Source organism: Anser brachyrhynchus (genome assembly GCF_964034855.1).
Source record: "Anser brachyrhynchus genome assembly, chromosome: 1".
In the NCBI taxonomy this organism is placed as follows: domain Eukaryota; kingdom Metazoa; phylum Chordata; class Aves; order Anseriformes; family Anatidae; genus Anser; species Anser brachyrhynchus.
In genome coordinates this window covers 211,187,821-211,213,273 of record NC_137694.1, presented here as the reverse complement: position 1 = coordinate 211,213,273, position 25,453 = coordinate 211,187,821, and the positions used below count along the sequence as shown (strand labels likewise).

Genomic DNA, 25,453 nt, shown 5'->3' with positions numbered 1-25,453 from the left:
AGTAGCCTCTGGGCTGTAACATCCCATGCCCAGTAATTCTCTTCCTGATACGTTTCTGCTGCTCAGCAGAGCCACTGAGAGACTGACTGGTTGCTCCCACCTGGCTAATCACCTTGCTCCAGTCCAAAGCATCGCTGCCAAACCTTCCTGTTGGTTCCCAGCAGCAATTTCCTTTGAAAGAACGAAGCATATTTCGTCAAATGAATGTCTCCAGCAACTTGTGTTGGCCTGGCGAGTTACCTCCACACCTGCAGACCCTTTTTTATCACTTTCCCTGTGCACAACTGGTTCAGTAATGTTTTCGGTGACGAAAAGCATCCGATTTCTGCCTGCCCCATCCCAGTGGTACCTGAATGATGCTCCTGGGGTTGGAGAGGTTGTACCGTGCCATTTTGGGACTGCCAGGTCCTGGTCTTGCCCCTTGCTGGTCATTCCCTGCTACAGAGGGGCTGTACCCAGGCACCTGATGTGTTTGAGCAGGTTCAGCTCTATACACACTGCCTTGCAGCTCGCATTTTTCTTGCCCTAAACACGTGAAAGGCAGCTTGTTCTGGAGGAAGACTCGCTTTCTAAAGGAGCTTCATCCTTGAGGTTAGTTGAAATAAAAATCTCCTTCTGCACAAGATGCTCTGCTATACAACTTTGCTTCCTGTTTGGAGTCATTCAAAGCATCTTAATGCTTTTCATGTGACTGCTGGAGCCCCTTGGAGATCTACCGTAGATTAAAACTCTTAAGGTGTTATGCATTAGTTTATTTTATTTAGGGAGAAAATCTGAAGAAGGAGATGATGGCATCCGTGCATTTTTTACTGTATGTTGGCAGGAGGTTACGTAGGGGAGAAGTTAAAACTGACTCAACGAGAGCTGTGACAGTGACAGACTGGGCTCCGGTCATTTCTTCTAAGTTTGGCACTGCAACACCTGCTTAGAGTAGATGCTCTTCTTTCCCCAGAATAACTTCAGATCCCCCAGGTCGTGCTGGACGTGCAGGTCTCTCCGTTCAAAGGCTGAGGTGTAACAACATTGCTGAAAACTGTGGGGAACGGTAGGACAATTTGTACGTGAGTTTGTGGTCTTACAGCTCCCCAAGACTTCGGAGCAGCCAAAGCCCAGGCAGCCCCATCCTGCCGCCCCTGGGCAGAATTGCTGGCGTTGCTCCAAGGACACCAGCCCGGCTCCCACTGCCAAAAAAAATCCCGACATGACAAAGGAGAGGGGAGATGGAGCATCGCTTCCTCTTGCCGCAGCCAGGTGGGAGCGGAGCTGGCCGGATGCTGACAAGTTAAAGCCTCCTCTGAGACAAGAGCGGTCCGAGAGAGGCAACCAAAAGGGGACAAGGCCACCCTGCAGGCTGGTCTTCAGAAAACGTGCTGGTGCAAGCTTTGGCCGGGTTGGACAATGCAGGGAAGTAGTCTAGCACTGCCAAAAATACATAAATGCCTACAAACATGCACGTGAAATTGGCAGATAAATAGCTCTTTACACCTCGTAGTTTCCTGTGCTCCATTTTAAGGCTGTGGCCGACTCTAAGGGAAGCCGTCAACAGCACGTTGAGGAAATGCAGATGTTTGTGGGTTCTGTGGGACACAGGAGCTGCTCGCAACGGTGGGGAGCCAAGGGGGAATGGTCCTTCCCCACGGCTGCTCGTGGAGCTTGGTCATCCCCAGAGCCAGATCTCCAAAGTGCATGGTTGCAAGTGAGAAAATTCGGGCTTGAAGAAGGAAGTTTTTTTAAAGGAAAACAGTGTTAATCTTTATTTTCAATTCTCTTTGTTGTCAGGGAGGATCTTGACCCCTTTACCCACGTGCGGCGGGTCCATCATGGGACACTGAGAAAATGGCAAGGTCTGGCAGGGCTAGGAAGAAATTTTGGGGGCAGAAAAGAGAATAAAAAGAGCCCCTCTCTCTGGCTTCCAAAATAACGTTGTTGGAAACCACAGGTCGGAGGGAGATGAGAAACGGGCCCGAATGCTACACCTGACCGTAGGGAGATGTCTTCTGGGACTTGTCCTGCCCGAGATAGGCGCCCTGATTGTGGTTCATCGACTAGTGGTGTAGTCAGCATTCTCCTAATTTCCTCTCCTACACCCACCTGGGTTTTACAGCATTATTGTCGCTTTTCCATGAGGAAAGTACAGACCCAGTACAGAAATTAAACTCTACAAGTTAGCGTTTCTGTTCTTGTTATATTTCTGAATTTCTTTGGCGTTGGACATTTCATTTTCATAGAATCCCAGAATCATTAGGGTTGGAAAAGACCTCCAAGATCATCTGGTCCAACCACCCCCCTACCACCACTATCACCCACTAAAATTTTGAAAACTTTTCTCAGTCCCCAGCTTCTTTTACAACCATAGGATTTCTGGATGGGTGGCTTGGCAATTTCACTGTTTGCTTTACTCAATATTTCGAGTATGGAGAAATGACAGAGTTTCAAGGTTGGAAATGTTCATGTTTACACCTAAAAGACCAGATTTTTTGGGTGGACCTACAGATGTATTCATGTAGGCACTGGTGACTTCTCATTTCTCCAAGGCATGGAGAGGCTGCAGTGCAGGGGAGGTGCCGAGGGTCTCCAGACTGGTTCTCAGCATCCGTTTCGAGTTCAGCACAAACCCCCAAGTCACGGTGCCCTCACACATCGCTCCCTTCGGATGTTGGTGTTGTGGCATGACTTTGGGTAGACAGGAGGTGAGTTCACAGAATTGTAGGGGTTGGAAGGGACCTCAGGAGATCATCGGGTCCAACCCCCTGCCAAAGCAGGTTCCCTAGAGCAGGCTGCCCAGGTAGGCGTCCAAACGGGCCTTGAATATCTCCAGAGAAGGAGACCCCGCAACCTCCCTGGGCAGCCTGTCCCAGCGCTCCGTCACCCTCACCGGGAAGAAGTTCTTTCGCAGGTTGGTGCAGACCTTCCTGGGCTCCATTTTGTGGCCATTGCCCCTTGTCCTGTCCCCACAGACCACTGAAAAAAGGTTGGCCAAATCCCTCCATCTCCCACACTTAAGGTATTTGTAAACATTGCTAAGATCCCCTCTCAGTCTTCTCTTCTCCAGGCTGAACAGACCCAGGTCTCTCAGCCTCTCCTCACACGGGGGATGCTCCAGGCCCCATATCATCTTTATTGGACTCTTTCCAGGAGATCCCTGTCTTTTTTGTACCGGAGAGTTGTACCGGCTTGAGCTCCAGAAGGCGTGCGGCTGGGCAGAGAGCGGGGTTATTGAGAGCCACGGCACGGCTCCTGCAAACAGCCGCTGAGTTCTGGATCTCAGCGCTTTGCTCAGTGCCTTAATATCTCCTTTTGCTTTACTTTGGGGTGAAAGCTTGAGTTTGACTCATCGGTGATGAGGGGAGGCAGGGGATGTGTATTTTAGAGTTTCACCTAGAAAATGAAGCTGTTACTCACCTGTGGCTTTCCCTACCACTGCTCGCCGCAAGGAGGTATTGCGAGGTGATGACTTGGTATAAATTAATTGTAACGCATCGATTTTGCACTTGTAAATCTGCACAAGTTCATTAGTATCGAACCAGACTGTGTGAGCACCGGCTGACCAGGTACCCGGCGGTTATATGACCGATCTGCAGGTTGCAGAATCCAAAAGCAGGAGGTCGTGAGCACGTCCAAGGTGTCCCTGAGCACCGAGAACAGCCCTGGTGCAACCCACAGAGCTGCCGTGACGTTGGCCAACGGACCCAGGATTGCCACTTGCTCCTGTCTAGAAGCAGCAGCAAAACCTCTTAAGAGAGTTTCATAAGCACCGAATCACAGAATCACAGAATTGTAGGGGTTGGAAGGGACCTCAAGAGGTCAGAAGGGACCTCAAGAGGTAAGGAACCTCAAGAGATCAGAAGGGACCTCAAGAGGTCAGAAGGAACCTCAAGAGATCAATTTGATAAATTTGATAATATCAAATTCCTGTAGGAACCCCAATCGCTAAGTTCTTTAGCGTACGATGCACGTGGAAGCTCTTCATCAGAGCCCTTCACCATCACACAAATGCACGCGGGCAGGCCCATGGGCAGTGGTGGGTCGTGTGTTTTGTTTCACTTGATGCTGCTAAAAACTTTTCCTCATTTCTGGTGACATTTAACGTAACGAAGAAGTGTCCCTTTGGGTTTGAAGGAACAGCCTCTGCAAACATGGACTTTTTTTTTATTGACTTAATTCATTTGATAAATAGGAGGCTACCTTCAGCTTTGCTGATGAAAAGAATACACATTCAAAATACCATTCAGGTAGTCAGTCCCCTAAATGCTCTGCTGCGAAATTAGCCACTGGTTTGTATAATTATGGTTTAAAAAATATTCCGGGGGAAATAATGTAGCATGAGGGTATTTTTAATATCCATTTTGCAACCATGTGAAAAAAAGGCTTCCCTTGTAAAGGAACTAGCTTGGTGCATATTTGTAATTTTATAGGTGTATATTAAGTGAATATCTCACATCTTATAAAGCTGAAGTGAAAATTAAATGGTTAACAGGTTCTCACAGTGTCCCATATGGAGCATTGATACCCCATTGATCTCTGCCTTTTCCTCTACACCGAGCTGTGCTTTGGCCATCTCTTGCCTAGGATAAGGCGCTCGCAAGAGGCATGCTGCCTCCCCCAGCCTGCTGGCCCCTTCCAGTCTCTGCTGCTCAGCCCTCCGAAAATCCACCCTGTAAGGAATGGATCCAGCCTAGAGGAAGGTCATCCTGCACAGCCGGTCCCTCCTGCAGCCTGTGTTGGGTATTGTTGGTCCCGTTGGGGTTTCATCTCTTGCAGACCCTCGTACCTTATCCCAGCTCCCCCCCCAGGAGCCTCACTGCCTGGTGCCCTCTCAGCCCCGCTCCTCTGCTCCGTCCTTGTCACTGCAAGCCCTGCAAACCCATTTCTTTTGGCAACACAGCTTTTCCCCAGCAGTCTGGGCCCCTAGGTCCAAAATCTTGCATCACAGCGACCCCGTAGAAACCGGGAGCCAGCCTTGTGCTTTTCTGAAGCATGCAAACCCATACAGACGTTGGAGAGATGAGGAAGGGTCCTTACTGTTTTATATCCCCGAGGCTTTGCAATAATTTTAATGCATTCTTTGCATATAGCTTTTAAAAGGACCATCGCCAATAAAATACATGCGGTGTGTTCTTGCCCCGCTCAGAAGCAGAGCGGGGTTTTGCAGATGATGGGAGGTGGAGTGGGAGGCAGGAGCTCGGCCACAGGAGGATTTTAGGGGGCCTGAGGAGCAAGCAGCAGGATTGCCAGCCTTCTGCGCGGGACTCTGTGCTGTGCCGGCGATGCTGATGTTGAAAAACCGTGCCAGGTTAAATACACACTCGTCACATTTCAGCTCTTTTTCGTTCCAAACGCAGGCAGCCTCAGCCGGCACGTCATTTCTCAGCTGCTGCCACTGACATCCGTGCACAGGGCAGGAGCCTGCCGCGAGTTTCGGCTCCCCCATCACCTTGACTTCACACGGCCCCTCTCGAAGGCCACGCAGAACTTTACAAATTTACAAAAGCAGTGTAGAAATGGGAACGAATTCCTTAAAAACGCGGGCATTGAGGCCGCGTGCTCAGTGGTTTTGCAGCACTCCCTGGCTTGCAGCACCGGCGAGGGACCCGTCCATCACCCAAACCCATGGTCCGGGATGGTCCCACTGGGACCGAGGAGTGGGCGCGTATGAAAGCAGCGGTGTGTCTGACTTGCCATAGAATAGAGACCCTCTGCACAGAGTATTCTGCAATAGTTGTAGGAAAAAATCTGTAATTATGCAGATTTATTGCCATTTTTCCAGTTTCAAGTGCCTCAAATTAGCTCTTCTCGAGTAGATTCTGGTGTGATGAATTCGAGGCAGCTTGCGACTCTTGGCTTTTCTTGTAGCAATATTTAACAGCGTCTGAGAGATTCCTCTGGGCAGCTCTTTCCTCTCCTTCTCCTCGTTTAAACCCTGGGGTTCTGCTGCTAAAACCGAGGCGTGCGGCTATTCTGAGCCCCTCACTGGTGGCCTTCCTTTTCCTGAGCTCATGGATCTGCTCAGCAGCTCCCGGAGCAGGAGGAGGCTGATGCAAAATGTCTGATTTTTGTTTTGCACGACACAACGCCTTTCGCTGCTCCAACTTCTGGGGGAATTTTTTTTTTTTCCCCCTTCCCGTTTCCATCCGAGCCCATCGCTCTAATTTGCTATTCCTGGAGGGAGCTGGCGACTCTTTTTGCAGTTTCCCAGACGTGCTGGCGGAAGGGTTGTTTTTAAGGCAGCCTCACTACCTGCGGCACGATGACTCAGTACGGGTTTGCACAGTCCCCAGCATTTGTGCAGAGAAGTCAGCCTCTGGATTTAATTCCCGAGGGGATAGTTAGGAGCGCAGCCTAAAATCCCCAAATCCTTTAAGGCCGCTGAAACAAAGTCACCAAATCTTCCCTAAATGCAATGCGACCGTCTGCCCTCCTAAAATTACGGGGCATAGAGAAACGGGAAACTTTTATTGCCTTTGGTGTGCTGGACCCGCACACGCCGCTGGGTGAAACATGAAAAAAATAGGCTTCCTTTGGGGAACAATCAGCTCCAGACACGTGTGATAAAGGGGGAAATAAGCTATGCCTAATTAAGTCTGGACTCTGAGGACTGCTTTTGGTCATTTGGGAGTCAGGATTGTGTGTCACAGATACATGAACAGCATCGGTACTTCGGCACAATTCGGGCTTGCTGAAGCCTTGCCATTGCCTGCTGCGCTTGTGGGCCCCTCCCAGCTCGGGATATTTTGTGATCCTGTGGTCCTGTGATCCCGTGATCCCGTAATTCTGTGATTCTGTGATCCTGTGATTCTGCAATTCTGTGATCGTGGGATCGATCCGATGCTGGATTTCCAGTTGGAGCTGCTGGGCTCGTGGCATCGTGAACATGCAACTCCCACCTCTGCAGTGCCCACACGTATCTGATGTATCTTAGGAGAGTTTTGCTGTGTATCTAACGTTATAAATATTTCAAGATGTGTTACTAAAATCCCTCCTGTTCTTCCGCGTGGACAGGCAGACCTTATTTCAAGAAGCCAGAGCTTTTTGTGGTCTGCTGCTGCGCTGGTTGGGCGTGATGATGGAGGGCACGCCGCTCTTCTCCTCCATGGCTCTACGATTGCCGTCCATCCAAGATTTGCCGAGTTTCCCCATTTATCCACCTAAAATACTGCCCCTGGGTGATACCACGCGAGCCGTGGGATTTTTCAAACAAGCCCGATTGCTTCCCCGTGTCGAAAACAAGCAAAAGAGGAGCTGCCACAGATTTATCTCATCTGCTTGAGCAAACAAGAGAATGCACCTCAACCATAAAATGTAATCTCCTTAATTAGCTGTAATTGGTTTTCCAAGTTGGACTATGACAGAAATCATTGTTTTATGGCAAGCAAATGAAAACCGGGCTTTACTGAAACATCCCTGGGCTGTCACCCCTCGGCTGTGGTTTTTAATAAGTTTGTAGTTTCTTCTGGGCAGAAGCCTGCTTGTAGGGAGTAAAATATTTACGAGACGGGGCGAGGGATTTTTGTTTGCTTTTTCTGTTTCTTATAAAGCTTTTTTGAAGAGTGGCTCTGCTGGAGCAGCTGGTGCAAAAACGTAAATCTAATTAAAACGTTTGCTGAAATGAGTTTCCGTTTTAGGAGAGGGATTATAGGCAGGAGCATGGTTTTAGACATTTCTTTAGGAAGTAATGGGATTGAAAAATTCATTTTGTGAAACAAGAGGGATAGATCCTGCAAAACCACGCCATCTCCGTGCCGTTGCTCGTCCTGCCTTGCTGTCAGGGGCTGTTCTGGGCTGCTGGTGGCTTTTTTGGGGCTCCAGGACAAGGCCCTTGGCCTTGGATAATAGAGAATTTGGGGTAAGTGGCCTTTGTGGCGTCACCATATTTCTCCTCTCTCTTGGAGAGAACTTTTGCACTTCCTAGCTGGTGAAATCAAGCTTTATTTTTGCTAGAGCCTTTTTTTTTTTTAAACACCGAGGTGGAGTTTTGCCAGTTCAAATATTGCGTATCCTCAGCTTCGCCCAAGCGCAATTTAAATCTAATCTCCTGGCCCAAATACGTGTGAGAGACCCATTAAGCCTTTTAACACCCAAAAACTGGTTTTGTTAATATTCCGTGTGTGCTCCATCTGCTGCTCTGTTTGTCGAAAGCTGATGTATTTGGGAGCAATTCGCTCGGTTGGTCTACGTCCAAAATGTCCAAAATACCATATGGACATTTTAAAGCGAATTAGCATTGAAAAATTAAACATCTAACTTAAGGGTGCTGTGAACCCTAAACCTGTGGCCTTCCTGAGTTTAACTCAAGCTCGGCATGTTCTTGCAGTCTTAAAATATTTTAGCTTTTATCGGGGTAACCGTAGCGAGGGAACATTTCCAGCGGGTATGGCAGCAGGCTGACGGCGTCAAGCGTCCCCGCAGTCTGAGGATGTGCCTGGTCGCTGTCGCCTGGGTGTTTTTACTGAATTTTCTACTGGAATGGCTTTGGGAGAAAGTACTTGCACCCTCGTTAGTGCTCCTGGATCTCCGTGCCTTGATGGTGCTGCTCGGCACTGCGAGAGTGGCGTCTGCGCACAGAGCCGGGCCCGTCCTTTGGCCACGGAGAACTGGCCTTTTTGGGTAATAATCTGTTTCCGTAACATTATAATTGCCTATTACTAGAATTAATTGAAATAGCAGGTTCGGTGTCCCCAAAGGTCTCGTGTAAGGGTTTAAATCCAGACTAGCTGCAGCGGAGTCGGGAGGGAGATGCCAGTGTCAGAGGAGAGTGTGGGCCGCGGAAAGCGGCGCGAGGAAGCGCGAGGCTGCTCTTGCATTAGGAGAGGCTCGATTACGGGGCAGCTCTTGTGGTGTTCACCCCTGCGTCGTGCCCTGAGGATGCCCAGGGGACACAGAAGCAGCTGGGGAGCTGGAGCTGGGCAGCACGCCCGGAATACCGCTTATAAGGTAGGTCCCACACCAGCAAATTAAATTAAAGCATCTCGAGGAAGAAGAACTAAAAGTAATGCATGGGCAGGGTAAGGAGCTTTCTGCCATCGCTCCTCTTTGCTGCAGATCCTGGAAGGTTACCGATGATGGAGCAAAGCCTGGTGGATGCTCCTTCTGCTTCTGGGCAGGAGTTACTCGGCGTTCAGCTCTGCCGATGGACGAGGCGCCGGTCCCACGGCGTCTGCACGTGTTTGCAGCCACGCATCCTCCTGCGCAACTCTCTGCAGAAAATATTCAAACTGCGTGCTGGAAAATTGCATTTCTGTAAGAAAACTGCGTCCTGTAATGCTTCAAGGGCTGGGGAGCAAAGCAGGGGGGCAGTCCTGTGCCAAACAGCCTGGGCAGGGTTGTGCTTGTCCTCTGCTCGCTCTCCGTTCCCGGGCGGCTCGCGGCGAGCTGGCTCCTCTCTGAGCTCGTCGGCATCCCTGGCTGTGAACTGGGGCACCCCCTGCTTTCTCCAGTCTTTTAAATCATTTCTTCACACTGCACATTGGCGGGGACAGACCTGTTTCTGACACGTCTGCAGGTATCCAGCGCGCGAGAGGCCCCTTCCAGATGCTGCTGTCATAGAAACCAGGAGTATTTTGGACCCAGCTGCAGTAAACACCGAAGGGGCAGGTCAGAACAAAGGAGCGGTGGCAGGAATGGCACACGAGCATGAATTTCCATCAGGTGCACATGGGAACCTGTTCCCTTCTCACTGCCGGCAGCGCAGAGGTGTCACGTACGCCGCACCTGGAACAAAATGCCAAGACCCCAAATTCATTTTTTTTCCCCTCGGTGCTGCGGCGTGGAAGCGTCAACGGGAAGGGAGGTGAGCGGAGCTGAGACGGGTGCGATGGAAATCGGCCAGATGGACAGCTGCAGTTTGGAAAACACAAAGGGCTGTTTTCTGAGCAGTTATTAGAGATACCCAGTCGGTAACCTATAACTCGAGGGCGCAGAGAGCGTCGGCTTGCTCTCAGCCAGAGAGACGTGCCTGGCTGCATTTACATTACAAACTACTCCAGAAAGAGCCTACCAGAAATCCTCCTTTCCACCCCATCCAGAGTTGCCATAGAAACTCTGCTGCCTGCCTGCCGGAGCAGAAGGGGACCGGGGAGCTCCTGCTTAAGAAAGCTCGGCTCTCCTGCCCTGCCTGGGATCGCAGGGGGACGGGGAATGAATTATTGAGCCGCATTTGCACTTCTGTAGCGCCGCGCGCGGAACCGGAGCGACTTGCGGGCGGCGATGGGCTGAGAGCAGAGGAGGGATGTCTCGGGGGGCAGCTCTCTGCATCCCCCCAGAAGGATGCTCTCCGCACCTCGGCGAGGGAAGGATCCCAAGGAGGATCCAGTGCTTAAAATTCACCTCTGTGGAGCCTTCTCTGCGTCAGCCCCTCACCAAACCTCCCCGTGGAAAAGCAGGAGCGGATCGTCACGTCCCCGTCTTTCTCTTCTTGTGCGTCTCCCCGGATCTCAGTTTACTGCAGCTTTTTCCCCTCCCAGCATCTGTCTGCCCTGTTGGTCTCTGCATGGCTGCGAGCCGCCCAACTGCAAAGCAGGGTCTGGGAAACAGCGACCCTAGCCTGGGACAGGGGACAGCACGAAGGGACAGAGTGGGATGCCGTAGGAAGGACAGATGGGCTCTTTCCCCTCAGACAAAGAAATACATATTCAGTACTGAGCACGTTAAGTAATTATTCCATTAAAGATACATGAATCGAGCTCGCTCCAGCTCGCTGTCCCTGGACCACGTTGCATCCGTAAACCAGCAAGAGCAAAAGGCTCCTTCTGCTGGTGATGTAAGCAGATTTGACTCTGAATACACATGGGAAGCCGGGTTTTTCAGAAAAAAAAAGGCAACCCAGTCGCTTTTCTGACCGTAACCTGACTTTAATTTGTCAGGCTGGATTTGTTCAACTGCCGTCTCCGAAGCTCTGCTGTGGCAGCCCGTCACCTGCCATGCACTCACACTGACCTTCCAAATGTTACAGCGGCCCTGGAAAATGTTTTCCACGACATTCAGGAAAAGACAGACGAAGAAGCCTCCGGACAGGATGAAAAACGAGCTTCTTATAGTCACCGTCAGCAGGAAGAGGAGCAGTTCCTCCCTTTCCGTCTTTAAATCTAAGATATTGGCTGAGTTAAGGGCCCGATGCAGTTGTTATGCTTCACCCTCATTACTCTGCAGAAAAGCAAAACGTACTCCTTTGAAGTAATGATTTTTATAGCAGAGTAAGGAGGCAAGAAGTAGGCCAGCCTTGGGGCAATGCGTGCCAGTGCCTCAGGAACCTGCTGCAGCTCTCCAAGCACCGCAGGAGGGAGGCTGCGTCCCCAAAGGGGTCAGCGAGGACCCTCTGCAAGGATTTGCAAAGAAACTAAATGTTATGGAAGGAGGGGGAAAGGCCTTTCCAGGATAAGAGATGTATTAAATGATAAAAAGAGGGGGTGGGAGTAAATAGCAGGCTTTTCTGGTGCAGGGGGCTGAGCTCTCCATTCCCTTTCAGGAGCAGGGTCCTGGACAAGCCAGCGCTATGGGAATGCCAACTCGGTGCTCAGCACCTGTCCAGAAAAGCACATACCACATGGAAGGATGAAACCAGGAAAGGAGCTGAGGAGCAGGGTGCCAGTACAGCTCTGGGCTCGGGGCAGGTCTGTCCCCCAGCTCAGAAAGGTGGGAGAGGGTCAGAGAAGGACAACGAGGCCACCTGGGGGTCTGGGAGGGCTTCCAGGCAAGGAGCAACGGAGCAGCCCGAACAGCCTCAGCCTAAGAAAGCCGTGATTATGAGAGGTGAGCAGAGTCATGGGTGACGTGGTTGATGAAAATAAGTCACTCTGCACATCTGTGCTAAAAGAACTGGGAGGCATCACATGAAGGAGCGTGACTGCAACAAACCAGAGAGGCAGCTTCTTCAACAGCGAGTTGGGCTGTGCAGGTCCAAGGCTGAAAGCTTACATAATTCAAGGGACGACTTGACAAGACCATGGAAGAAAAGTCCGCTGAGAGATAAATAAATAATAAATAATAATAAATAGATGCAGTGGAAACCTTATCTATCACGGGAACTCCCCAGGCTGGCAAATGTGTGGAGTTGGGGAGTGCATTGGAGGGAATCATAAGCATTTTATCTTTCTTAATCTCCTCCCCAGGCATCCTAGGCATAGTTTTGGCTACTGTCAAGGGCAGGATACTGGATGAGAGAGACCTTCAGTTTCCTGTACAGCTGCTCATGCGTGTTGTGTCCCGATCTCTACAGCCTGTGCCTCGCATGAGTAGGAATTTACTGTGCCTTGGGACAGGGCATGTGTTGCCCTCCATTTGCTTTTTGTGGTATTTTGACGGAGAGGTTAGGGGGTGCTGGGCATCAGGTAAGCCACCGGTTTGGGAATTTGGGTCCTGACTCAAATTCTGGTATGGACACTTGATGCAGAAAATGCCTCCATTGGCATGAGTCTTCATGGCCATATCTAGAAAAAGGTGCTATTTGCCTCTTACACCCCCAAATTTAGCTTTACGCTTTTCACCTTGGCCACTAAACCGTGACACTTTATCGGTAGCATCCTCCCTACAGCAGCTCGCCTGCGGCCGATCGCATCCCAAGGCAGCAGCGCTGCAGGCCGGGGCTGGGCACGGCCTGGCCCATGGCAGCATGACGAAGCCTTAGCTCCAACAGCTCCGGCCTCGTTAGTCTTCCCAGCTTGGCTCTGGACAGGCAAATTGGGGGTTCCCCATCCGTTCCTGGCGTTTGCACAGGCTTACAGCAAGCTGGTTGTCGCCATGACTGGGATTCCTTTGAGGAAGAATGAAAGTCCAGAGATTATTATTCCTCTGGTCATATCTTAGGGGGAACAGGAGGAATAGAAGGGCTCCGAAGCTGGGGAAGGGCCTGGGACACAAGTCCTGTGAGGAGCGGCTGAGGGACCTGGGGGGGTTTGGGCTGGAGAAGAGGAGGCTCAGGGCAGGCCTTATTGCTCTCTGCAACTGCCTGAAAGGAAGGGGTGGGGAGCTGGGGGTCGGCCTCTGCTCACAGGTAACCAGGGATAGGACCAGAGGGAACGGCCTCAAGTTGTGCCAGGGGAGGTTCGGGTTGGAAATGAGGAGACATTTCTTCTCAGCAAGAGCGGTCAGGCGTTGGGACGGGTTGCCCAGGGAGGTGGTGGAGTCCCCGTCCCTGGGGGTGTTCAAGGCAAGGTTGGACGTGGTGCCTGGGGACATGGTTTGGTGGGGGACAGTGGTGGTAGGGGGGCGGTTGGACCAGGTGATCCTGGAGGGCTTTATAACTTACATGAGTCCTTCCAGCCAGAAGTGTCCCTGGGGAACATTATCGGATAAGGCACAACCAACGCTGGCTCTCCTGACACGAGGCCTGGGCTGCAGGGCCTGGGACACAGCCGTATGGGGTCAGACTAAAGGGCTCTCGCCCAGCATCCTGCCCCTGACAGTGGCCATTATGGTCTGGGGTTTAAAAACCCACTGCGATGTCTTTGTTATGGAGGGCTCACGCTTTCTTTGGAGCAACAAACATTTGTATTTTATCCTTAGTGGCCGTTCGTATCTTGCCTTGGGTTAGTCAAACAGAGAACGAAGTAAATAATGGCAGGGAGCATTAATATCGCCTGACCTAAGCAGTTTTCTACAACTTCTTTTCCACGGAGACTTGTCTAAACACAGGGGGGCTGTGACACATATCTCTTGCCCAGGAGTTACAGTGATTGACAGTCTGTCAAGTTCTGTCGCTGTGCTTTATTTATAGGATGTGACTTAAATACTCAAACTTTCTTGCTAATATTTTCAGACAGTTGCTGCCGGTTTTCAAGATGAGTTTTCCTCATGCAAATGCTTCCTGAACCCAGGCGGCTGCAGTGAGGCCTGGGAGGTTTCTGGATGTTGCTTCATCTTTTGGTCATGGGTGGGATGCAAAACCGAGGGGAACGGTCATAAAAATAAAATATTTTTAATATGTTTTTATTAAAAAGAAAATATTTTTATGACTATGTTTTATGGTCATAAAAAGAAAATATTTTTGCCAGATTCGTGTAGTTTTTCCTTTTTTTTTTTTCCTTGCATGGGGACGTCAGGTTTATACTGCAGGCTGCAGAAGTACACTTGTGCTACCTGTGATGCCTGCAGAGCGTCTGCCCAGGCGGTCTCCGAGTGCTGTGCTTACTACGTAAGAAAAACTCCTTCAAGAGAACTTGCACACAGGTCACCACCATCCTTTGGGTCACGTTGTTAGACAAACTGTGTAATAAAAAACGTGGGGCTGGGCGAGCGGCTCCGCGGGGCCCTGCTGGGGCAGGGGGCGAGCAGCGGCACCCAGGGGTGCCCCCAGCCTCAGCCAGCCTGTGGGGCTGCAATTTGTCCTTTGAAGGCTCCATTTTTTTCCAAGAACCTTCTGCCTGTGGTTCCCCCCCATCGCTGCCTCTCTGCCGGTGACAGAGGTGTGGCTGTCCTACAGCTCGTCACCAGGTCCCCCATTAGCATGAAAGCACAACACGAATGCACAAGGGCAACCCTTGAGCAGCAGTTATAATAAATTACCCCACCGAAATGTAGCATTTAATTAAAGTTCTTTAATTTTCATAGGATCAGATGGCATCACCGACAGCCTCAGCAGTAACGAGGATGCGATGCGGTTCTCCAGCTCTGTGATAATGCATCCCATACAGAATTTCACACGGTTTGTGATCACTGGTCTGTACTGATAGCAGTGTTTTACACCAGGAACCACCACCAGAAATCCTGCCAGTGCATTGACATTCCCCATGACGAGTGGCTCTGCATGGCCATGGATAGCAAGCAAGAAATAAGTGATGCTTATATAAAAAAAAAGGATGTATCGGCTGGAAATAGAACAGAAAAAAAAAAGGTCTGCAGGAAAGTGAGCAGGTCGTCAAATGCTAGAGATAATCTTTTTTAAAACGGTTGCCGTGCCTGGCAAATGTATGTTCGTTTGACTGCTCTGCTCCTGGTCTGATGAGGCTTGAAACAGTAATAAGGGGGTGGCACTTTTTCACGGGAATGAATGTATTTATTATCCTCAGAGACTTGAGCAATGCTGGATTCTCAACCATCCATTAACTTGCTCTTCAGAACGGTTCCACCCTTGCTTTCAGCTTTTCCTCTATTTTTACATCCAGTTAGCACGAGTGGGCTGGAGTAGTTCCACGGCAGGGCGCTGAGTGATGGGGCAGCGGGAGGAACGGGGGAAGCTCCGCGCCGTGCGAAACATGCCCAGGGCTCTCTGCCGTGATGCTCGTCCTTCACCGTGCCCGACATTTGGGTAGAGCTTGCCCCAGAAACTCGTGCAATCGCTCTGCCTCTGCGGGTTTAGGGAAGGAGAAGGTCGTGCTGTCCTTCTGATTGTGTGTTGTCAAAAAGGGCATCCCCTAGATTCGTGTCATTTAATAGGTTAGGTGTAAAAGGGAGTAGAAATTGGTTTAGTGGGGCTTCAGCTCTGCCCTCCTAAGGTGGGGACTGCGTCTGGACGTAGCTTTGATTTGGAAAACCCTGTAAATCATGGAATGTACATTTTGAGCTACGGTACAGCACATTTGCCTTTCAAAATGCAAGAGGCCAAATTGAGCTCGGGGGTAAGTGAAATCGAATGGATGAGACACGTCTTGATGTTTTAGTGTTGAGTTTGACCCGAGTTCCAGCTGAAGGACGGTAACGTCTTAAAACACTCTGCCAGTCTCACACGCAGCCATTTGGTCATCTCTGTAGCATCCTAAGAGCCCCGAGCCACTTGTGACAAAGGGCTCTCTGCCAGGAAATCGGGGACTGAGCTGTGCCAGGGCTGCTGCACACCTGGTGCCTTAGGTGGGCTAAATCCTGAGCGATCATCCCTGTGTTTCAAACGGTTCCCATCAAGCAGGGGAACCGTGTAAGAAGCAGGTGCTGCTCGGAAATCACCTCCCTGCCTGCCATTGCCCCAGGGACATCGCAGACGGCAGGAGGGTGCGCAGCCCAGCGCGAGCTCCGCGGAGAGGAACGGCGTCCTTCCAGGCGGGGCAAGCTCACGGAACGGGAGAACAAAGTTTGTTTAAACCTCTGCTGCACGTCGCTGCCAAAACGCCCTAGCTCTTCATCTCTAGAGGCTTGGTTTCCAACACAGGATTAGTTCCCAGATGTCCTCACTGGATCTTTTCTCCCAATCATCGCATAATTGGGCGCATTCTCTCTGCTGTCAGTGCTACCGGCAATCAGCGCTCAAGAGCGTTGCTGCAAGTCTGCCGGAGGATTTGGCGGAGCTGCGTCGGGAAGCCGCCGTGGTGTCTGCTCTCTAATTTCTCGACTCCGCGGTAATTTCTCAAGTACCAAATTTACATGTTCATCGCACAAAACACGACTTCTGGCAGGGATAAACTCCCCGTCAGGCTGAAGAGAATGGATTTACAGCAGCGCGAAGATGTGAAGCCGCTCACGTTTCAGCAGAAGGCTACTCGTATATAATATTTCTGAAGAGGTTCTGAGGTCTAGGCCATGAAGAATGAGACACGATGGGTGGACTTAAAATATCAACGTATTTCACAGGTGGAAATATTTTGCCTTAATATGGCTGACCTGAAGAGGTGGTCATAAAGACAAAATGTTCCTGGACCTATTGCAGTTTAAACGCGATCACTCAGCGGGAACAAGTTGGCAGAAAGTGTTTAGGGTTTTAAAAGGGAGAGGTAATATAATGGCCCCTGAATTTATCTGTCTCGGAACAGTGAATTACACATTACAGACAGTTTTGCGTGGCTGCCTGGGTTTTTCGTCCCTTGAATGTTGGTCGTTAATTGGCTCTTGAGATAGCGCAGCGAGTGTGTGAGCGGCAGCTCGCCGGGGTCCTTGGTGACAGTGGTTCGATGGGTCGAAGCGCGGTTTTATACAGCGCCTTGTCCTGTGCCCAGATAAGGGCCTTTGTTATCTGTCCCTGTAAAAATCCTGGCGATACAGCTGCCATTAGGAGCGTATCGCTGCTCGAGGATCGCTAGGAAGAGGGGCGAAGGGGAATATTTTGTCTTGTAAATTAAGTTGGGCTGCTTGTAGCAATTTAAGCCATAATCAGATAACGGCCAATAGAATCTATTCTCGAGAAATTAAACGGCACATTTTGGAAATCAGCATTGTAAGTGACAATTAATTCAGCCGATCGTCAGTGGAAGGCTGAAACAAGGACCTGGCTCTCCGGGCTCCCTAGCCGAAGAGAAGCAAACTACGTTTCCTTTCTTTTCCGAGAGTACGTGAGTACATCTTGGGGAGAGCTGGCACTAGTATGGCTGGGACGCTATTTGGGCGCTCCCAACAGTTTGGCTTCTGATCTGCAGCTGCAGGCTGACCTGTACGCCGCATGGCACTGAGGTGGGTGCACCGCATGGGTGCTGCTGGCAGATGCCAAACCCTGGCTGCACAGGCGAGATTTGGGCTGCTCAGAAACCACCCAGGTCCAGTTAAAAATGACTTTGGTACGAGACAGCCAGACCTGCTCAGCGTAACAGGCTCTGATCATCTTAGTGGTTCCTTTTTTAATTAGCCTGAAGTGTTTCCTCCATCAGTTTTTAATGTCTGTGGCAGCTGAGCTTGCCCCCACCTTTGGTTGTATTGTTTTAATATTAATTAATAATATATTTGTTTTAATACCAATTAATTAATATGCAATATTCTTCAGTATTTTGAGCGCGTTGCGTGATTTTCCTCCCGTAGCTTGTGCGTCCTCATCGAGGCTAGACGGAGCCACCAGGGGTGGGACCAGCGGGACGCCAGGGTCCCTTCCACCCTCATGGTGACACGGTTAGAAGCGTCAGCGAGATGCCGTTTGGTAGGGGCGAGGGGAAATGTGACCAAAAGTGGCCAAATCCCCGCTCGCTGCCACCTGAAGCCTGTGGAGGCAGCCTCGCAGCCTGGCCGAGGTGCCGGTTAACCTCAGGCAGAGCTCCTTCGTTAAATGGTGTCGTACCCCATGCCGATGCTGCCTGTAACTCTTTAATCCTTCCCACCCTGCCACCATCACACAGGTTTGCCTTTCCTTCTTCGCCTGCTGCCTTCCCTGCTCTCTCTCCTCTCCCCTCTCCCCAGCAGCCCATCCCTTTGGCCGTACCGATGCGCACTACTGACGTGCGCAACTGCAGCGGTCGCGGGGGAACCGCTGCCAGTAGGGGATAAACCATCCCAGAAGGCTGCCAGGATGGAAAGAGCTGTCCTAAAACCCCCTCCAAACGCGTCTTGTAGCGTGCAGAAGTGGCCTGCGGTGAGCTCGTGTCTCTGGTTGCGAGCACATCTGTCTCGCGTGTAGGCAGCGAAACACGGAGCTGGAAATAAATACAAGCGGACTGCTTTGCTAGGACTGTTCTCAGTGTAATCACAAAGGGGCCTGGGCTGAACAAAGCTGTTGCTTAAAAACATTCGCAGGTTCTGCGAGCCACACTTCTCTGATTTATTCCCTGAACTCCTTTCCGAGCACGTTTCCTGAAGGTGTGCGCCTTAAAAAGGGAGAGGCTGGCTCGGGCTTGCAGCCTCAAAGCCATGAATCAAAAGCGGCGTTGCACCGAGGAGGACAGAGCAGAGCTGGAAATAATCTTACAGAAACATTTAGAAATACATGAAAAATTAAAGGCGGCTTTAAAAAGCGTTCTTGTTGCAGCCCTTCGCTCTGCACAGCCGGTTATTGCATCGTAATTTTTACACTAGTTCAGCCGTTGCTGCTCAGCGCCGTAGTGCTGCATGTTCTCCTCGGGGAGAACATTAAATGAGCGCTGGGTTTCCTGCTCCTATTGATTGTGGAGCTGATATTAAATTAAAATAAAGCAAGGAAACAACTTTTGATTTCTTCTTTGAGGAATCTAATAAATTCTGTTCGATATGTTTTCATCCAATTTTCTTCGCTCCTGCATCGCTGCTGTGATGGGGCCCCAAGCCCCAGCAGAGCCGGGGTCCCATCGCATGCAGATCTGTACCAGTATGAAACAAAGGATATTTTCTGTCCCTGACCTTTTCGTATCTCCAGCTGCAGCCTCTGGCAGGAATCCCGTGAAGATCATCAACACCAAGCCAGCGGTTTCCCCCTCTGTGCTGCTGTTTTTGCGGATTGAAGGTGACGAGACGAGGCAGACGTGGCAGGGTCACCAGCAGGGGCTTAGGGTGGCCGCGGGGCAATCAGAGCAGGATGCGGCCACTTCGGCATCGCCACCGCTCCCGAACCTCGGTCACTGGAGCCGGGCTTCGTCGTGGGAGCTGCAGCTGTGGCTTTCCTGAGGATGTTGGCTTGTGGTCGCTTTGGGGATGAAGAGGAGCCAACAAACATAAATCGTGACGGCTCGAAAAGCAGTAGGCAAATACGGGATAAAAATGTCCCGTGTATTTTTAAACCTAGCGATTTTTGAGCTCTGGGAGCTCGCAAGCACGCTTCCCCTTGCCCAAATTGCCACAGTTGTGCTATTTTCTTATATTTCGGTATGTCCAAAAAAAGGAGCAAATCACACTCATTTCCCTACCCTCATTATGGAAAGGAGAGGTGTTGTGCTGGAGGTGAGCACGTGGCAAAGGTTTTGGGGTCAGTGTGGAAGGCAGAGCAGAGCTGAGCCTGCTGCAGCTTTTCACATGTGAACCTCTTAAAGCTCCCTCGGTAGAAATGGCGTTTATCTGAGATGAAATTATTCTGAAAATGCCCATAACTTCCTTTCAAAACAAGGAAAATAAGCAAGAGGCAGCCCTGCTGAGCAGAAGTTAAACCCCGAAGAGAGAAAGGAGACGTGTAAATACACGGTTGTCTCCGTCTGCCCGAAATAACCACGCGGTCTTTGAATAATTGGCTGTATGGAAAAGATTACCCAAAGCCACAGCTTTCCTGTGCAGGCCCCTCCCCAGGCCCCTGAAGGAACATGGTCTGATTTATTTCAGGCTGGTTTTGCACGTATAAACCTAATGTTGAACATGTTGGTTCGTGGGTTCCTCCTGTGCGATTCGGGACCTATTTTGGGGATAAACTGTCAAGAAAAGAGTAAAGGGATTGGTTCCCGATGCAGCCGTTGCTCATCATCGATGTACCATCCACAAACTACGAGTGAGGCACTTCTGAGATGTGTGGGGAGGCAAAACCCAGTGGCTGCGGTCTCCGGCAGCCGCCGGGACGTGGGGCTGGGCGAGCGGCTCCGCGGGGCCCTGCTGGGGCAGGGGGCGAGCAGCGGCACCCAGGGGTGCCCCCAGCCTCAGCCGAGCTGTGGGGCTGCAGATGGCTGTTGTGCAGTTGAGGGAATAATATGGAAAATACGCCTGGTCAGGAGGCAAAGAAGGACTGCTGAGGTCGGGCTGGCCACAGGAGGACCCTGGAGCAGTGAGCGCAATGCAGAAAGCAGTGGTTATCCTCCAAGGAAGCAGAGGGCGGGCAGGGATATTTCTGATTTAATATCTTCATCATTAATGCTCTGCTTGCAATCACTGGATCTGCAAATAACTTTCCGAGGAGCTTCCTGATTGCTAAAAGGCTGTATGTTCCCGAGTACGTTGACAACGTAGTTTTATGTAGTCTAAAAAAAATCTGTTGCACTGCTGCTTATCCAGCATTAACCACAGCAATTTTTAATTAACCTGATTTAGAAGCCAAATATATCACTGATGAAAATGAGAGGGTAGAACACACAGTCATTTATTCCAGTACAGTGGTCATGATTGTTGAATTAGATTTATTTAAATGAACTTCAAAATTTTGCTGCAGTAGTCGGCTGCGTGCCGGGTGCCGGGTTTGGAAACCTGCGTCTGGTCGCGTGACAGCGCGCTGGGGGCATGGGAGGGGGGGGAGAGATTGCGGCGTGTTTGTCTTGCTGTTGGGGAAGAGGGAGGAAAGATCCTTTCTGGCTTGTATTTAATAAAGCAAAAAAGATGGGGTGTGAATTGTTTGCTAATTACTTCTTCCCAGTCTTTGCTGGCAACCAACAGCCAGTGGAAGGGTGTTGGAGGTTCATGTTGTCTGCTGTCGAACTGGTGCTGCCTTGGAAATAGAATAAAATAGAAGAGAAGGGAGAAGGAGAAGGAGAAGGAGAAGGAGAAGGAGAAGGAGAAGGAGAAGGAGAAAAGAGAAGGGAAGGGAAGGGAAGGGAAGGAAGGGAAGGGAAGGGAAGGGAAGGGAAGGGAAGGGAAGGGAAGGGAAGGGAAGGGAAGGGAAGGGAAGGGAAGGGAAGGGAAGGGAAGGGAAGGGAAGGGAAGGGAAGGGAAGGGAAGGGAAGGGAAGGGAAGGGAAGGGAAGGGAAGGGAAGGGAAGGGAAGGGAAGGGAAGGGAAGGGAAGGGAAGGGAAGGGAAGGGAAGGGAAGGGAAGGGAAGGGAAGGAGAGAAGAGAAGAGAAGAGAAGAGAAGAGAGAGAAGAGAAGAGAAGAGAAGAGAAGAGAAGAGAAGAGAAGAGAAGAGAAGAGAAGAGAAGAGAAGAGAAGAGAAGAGAAGAGAAGAGAAGAGAAGAGAAGAGAAGAGAAGAGAAGAGAAGAGAAGAGAAGAGAAGAGAAGAGAAGAGAAGAGAAGAGAAGAGAGAAGAGAAGAGAAGAGAAGAGAAGAGAAGAGAGAGAGAGAAGAGAAGAGAAGAGAAGAGAAGAGAAGAGAAGAGAAGAGAAGAGAAGAGAAGAGAAGAGAAGAGAAGAGAAGAGAAGAGAAGAGAAGAGAAGAGAAGAGAAGAGAAGAGAAGAGAAGAGAAGAGAAGAGAAGAGAAGAGAAGAGAAGAGAAAACGCAAAGGCAAACTCTCCAGCAGGGCCTGGAGATACCCATGTCCTGTTAGGTCTGTTAGAGGGATTTACACACATAGGAAGGGATGGAGTTATTTGAGTGTTACCATTTTCGGTCTGTAAAACTTCCAGCAAGGGGAAGTCATACTACGAACAAGAGCAAGGTCGAGCAGAGTGAGGTGCAGATATCGTCCTCTGTGGGTTTTGTGGAAGACAAGAACTTCTGGTGGATGAGTCTGATGGACTCTGTGTGGGTGCACGTAAGGACTGTTCCGTTTTTGCCTTGCTATGCCAGTTGTCTTTGACAGCAGCGGGTGCAGTCTTCTCCATAACGTCTTGTTTTCCCTTGGCTTTGCCAATTTGGCCAATTCTGCCTGCTTCCTCCGGTGCAGCGTGCCCGCACAGTGCAGTGGTTTCCTACCCAACTGTTTCATTCCAGCTGCCCAAGCCTGCACGTAGCTGCCTGATTTCCCCTGAACTCCCTATGACCGATCCGACTGAAGATGATGGGAACTGAAGATGCTCCATAACCTTCCCCAAAGTGCCCATTAAAACCTCACGGTGGCTTCAAAGGGTATGCGCTGCCGTGCGTGTTCCTTCCAGGTGGCTTGGCAGGTAATCGGCTCCCTCCCCAGGGTGGCAGCTGTGCAGTGAGGAGTGAATATAAGGGCTGGCATGTTCTCATGCTACGTCCTTACCTTCCCTTTAGCAAGAAGCTCTGCCTAATGGAAGCACCGGGCACTCGGGTGGGTGCTGAGCTCTGCTGTCTGGATGCAAAGTGCCGGCTGCTCTCCGTGGAGAGCGCTCAGCATTCCTTGGCACAGGGCTGTGGAGCAGTTACAGAATCACTTCCCAGTTTAGGTTTGCTTTTTAACATTTTTAACACCAGGAATTATTCCCTTCCTGCCATTTAGGGCTAGCTAAACCTGTGATGCCAAGGTTAAAGTTACGGTACGTGACACATCAAGCTACTATGGCCGCAAGCAGCCAAGGAAAACCTTTCAGCTACAGCTGTGCCTCTGGTTTTCGTAGCTGAATTCTGCATTCGGTGTGCGTGTTTTCTTTGTAGCTTTCTTCAGAGCTCATTGAACGTGCCCATGACCGGCGTTCTGGTTATTGTCCTCATTTTCTAGGGAAATAAAGGTTACATGTTGATGACATCAGGTGGCAATCCATGGGGCACATTCATCATCCTTCCTACGCTGTGCCCGACTGAGAACACGTCTGTGCTTCACCTCTCACCTGTGCCGATGGCCTGTTTGCTCACACGGATTGCTTATTCCTTTCCAGGGATGCTCTCCTCTCTTCTCTTGCTGCTGTTGTTGTCAAAAGCGTAATTCATTCCTCTCTTTCTCTCGTTGCAGGTTACCCGACGGGATATCCCACCGCGGCCCCAGCCTACAACCCCAACATGTACCCAACCAGCAGCCCCGGCTACGCCCCAGGTAAAACCACGTTGTGCATGGAGACCAGACAGGGCCCGTTAAAGCCTGCAGGAGGATTTACCTTCAGCAACTCCGTGTACAAACCCCAACAGCTTCTGTGTCCTTGTTTCCAGGGAAGGGGACTGTGTTAAGCTCTTTCCTTACTATCTCTGCCATCATCTTCATGCCGTACCTTGGGAATACTTCTCCATGTTGCAAAGTGCTTTTGAGCCATGAATTATATCTTACTACTAATCCCAGGAATTTTACAGTGGCTGTGATATCTGCACGCTGACAGCTCTTAATATTTCTTGAATGTACCACGTGTTATCTCCCCGAGATTGCCTTCCCCTTCTCCCTGCGTATCATTCTCTCCTTTCGTGTTATAGATGTAGAAACGTCAGCAACCGTGTCCCGTTCGGTGCCCTCATCTCCCATGCCATGTCTTCGTGTCCTTTCCCCTCCCTGCTGCTCCCCATCTCTCTGGGAAATGTTACATGCAGGTACAAATTCTGGTCCCATCCCTGCACCCAGGCTGTGCCCTGCTGCTCCTCTCGTGGAAAAGGGGCTTCCCCTCATCTCCATGAAGCCATTTCTTGTAGGAATTCCTCCATTAGCCCCTTTATTTTTTTTACCAAAGCCCATGACAAGATCTGCATTCGAGCCCAAACACAGAAATCTTTACACAAGCCTTTCTTTGGCGTTGAAGACTTCTCTTAAGCTCCAATTCAGGAAATAATTCAGCTCAAGTCAAGGCTACGTTTAAGTGTCCCAGCCCTTTGGAAGGACCAAGCAACTGCCTTCATGTTGCTGAGTTTTTGGAGCATGGTTAAATTCCCTGCTTTCAGCAAAATTATCCAGGGGGCGGGAGCCTCTTTGCATGGCACAGGACGACAGAAACTCAAGGGCTAAGGGGCAGTTCCAACATGTAGCTGGTTTGTGCCTGTATCTGGAGCAAATTAAGTGAAGTGCAGTGTAAGAAAAGGAAAGATCATATTTAATAGCGGCCTCGAGATCAGAACATTATTTATTAGCTGTGGGTTTTTTAAGCTGCGGTGCGTTATCAGAGCGTTTTCTTCAAAGGATGCGGTCGCACAGGTCAAATCCAAGCTTTTGCAGTGTCTGAACTGCGACCTGAAAAGCGTTTCTGAAATCGGGACTGGGCCTTTTTTCATGGTTTTTATGAAAAAGGCCTGAATAAGAAAAAAAGTCTTGCGCACCCATCTCCACGCAGACTTCGGAGATGAAGAATAACGCCTCGTCTTTGGGGTTGACTCCGTAACTCCTTGGCTGTCCGAGCTGTTTATTCCGAGCACGTTGCCTTGAAAGAGCTGAGGGATTTTAACTTTGCATCCTTTCAGCGGCGTGCTCAGTAGCCGGAGTGAAATGGATGCTCGTGAAACCAGCGCACAGCAGGACTTGGTGGCAGTCCCACTAAACCCTTCCTCCTCTCCAGCGCCAAGTTTTTGGGCTCTCGGCTGTCATCAGATCGGTGGGTTCCCAGGCTCGGGCGCTTTCCAGGGCTGATGAAGCAGGAATGAGGGGTTTCTTGCCAAAAAAACTTCTGAAGCTGTCTTCTGCACGTTGCTGAAGGCCTGGTTTTAAATTTGCTGCTATTTTGCAGGGTTATTAAATGAAGCCAGTAAATGAAGGCTGTAAGGGATCTGTCATGTTTCTGTGGTTTTCACGTGCCTCTAGAACAGTCTTTAGGCGCGTTTTTTACCCCTGGATATCTTGGTGTGTAACACGAAGCAAGCAAGGCCACGAAAGCCTTTGTTCCCCAAGATGTGTGCAGGCCACCCTCAAATTCAAAGGGTGTAATACTGAAAGAGGGACGCGAGAAGAGCTCTGCAGCGTAAAATCCCACAAGTTTATCGGGAGAAAAACCCACAAATTTATGTGGCAACGTGCTCCGTGCTCAGGAAGGGATGTAAGCACGTATTGCCCTGGCCATTATAGAAACACGAGTGGGTGGGAAGCAGCAGCGAGGTTTCTGCAGGCGCCTCGTGCAGGCGGCAGCTCGAGGGGATGGCCAAGGGGCACCCGAGCGAGGCAGCACCGGAGGCTGCAGGAAGGGGTCCCGGGTGCTTCGTGGACATCCCCGACACCCCCTCTGGGAGGCTGGAGCTCCCATCAGGAAACACGTGGGCACAAACCCCAGAAATGCCACGTGGCTCGCCAAGCAAAATAGTTTTCTTTGCAACATCTTGCTGAAATGCGCACGTTCCCCTGGAAAGTTTCTATTTTGGCTCAGTTTAATTTTCCCGAATTAAAGAAAGAAAAAAAAGGCCACTAGGAAATTTTCAGCTGTTTTGAACAGCTGCAGCCATTGCCACGTTAGGGAAGATGCAGCTGCCTTTAGCTGGATAAATATCAGGTCTCT

The 25,453-nt window shown here is 50.4% G+C and overlaps 1 protein-coding gene across 13 annotated transcripts in view; it reads left to right on the top strand.

The window, feature by feature from the left end:
- The window catches only part of FAM168A (family with sequence similarity 168 member A), a 179,533-nt gene that overhangs the window by 136,754 nt on the left and 17,326 nt on the right, over positions 1–25,453 (top strand). For all 13 annotated transcript variants that reach the window (XM_080559739.1, XM_080559738.1, XM_080559736.1 and 10 more), the window contains one exon: positions 23,011–23,091. In XM_080559739.1, coding sequence (XP_080415865.1) covers positions 23,011–23,091 — 81 coding nt within the window. The remainder of the gene's footprint in view (positions 1–23,010; positions 23,092–25,453) is intronic.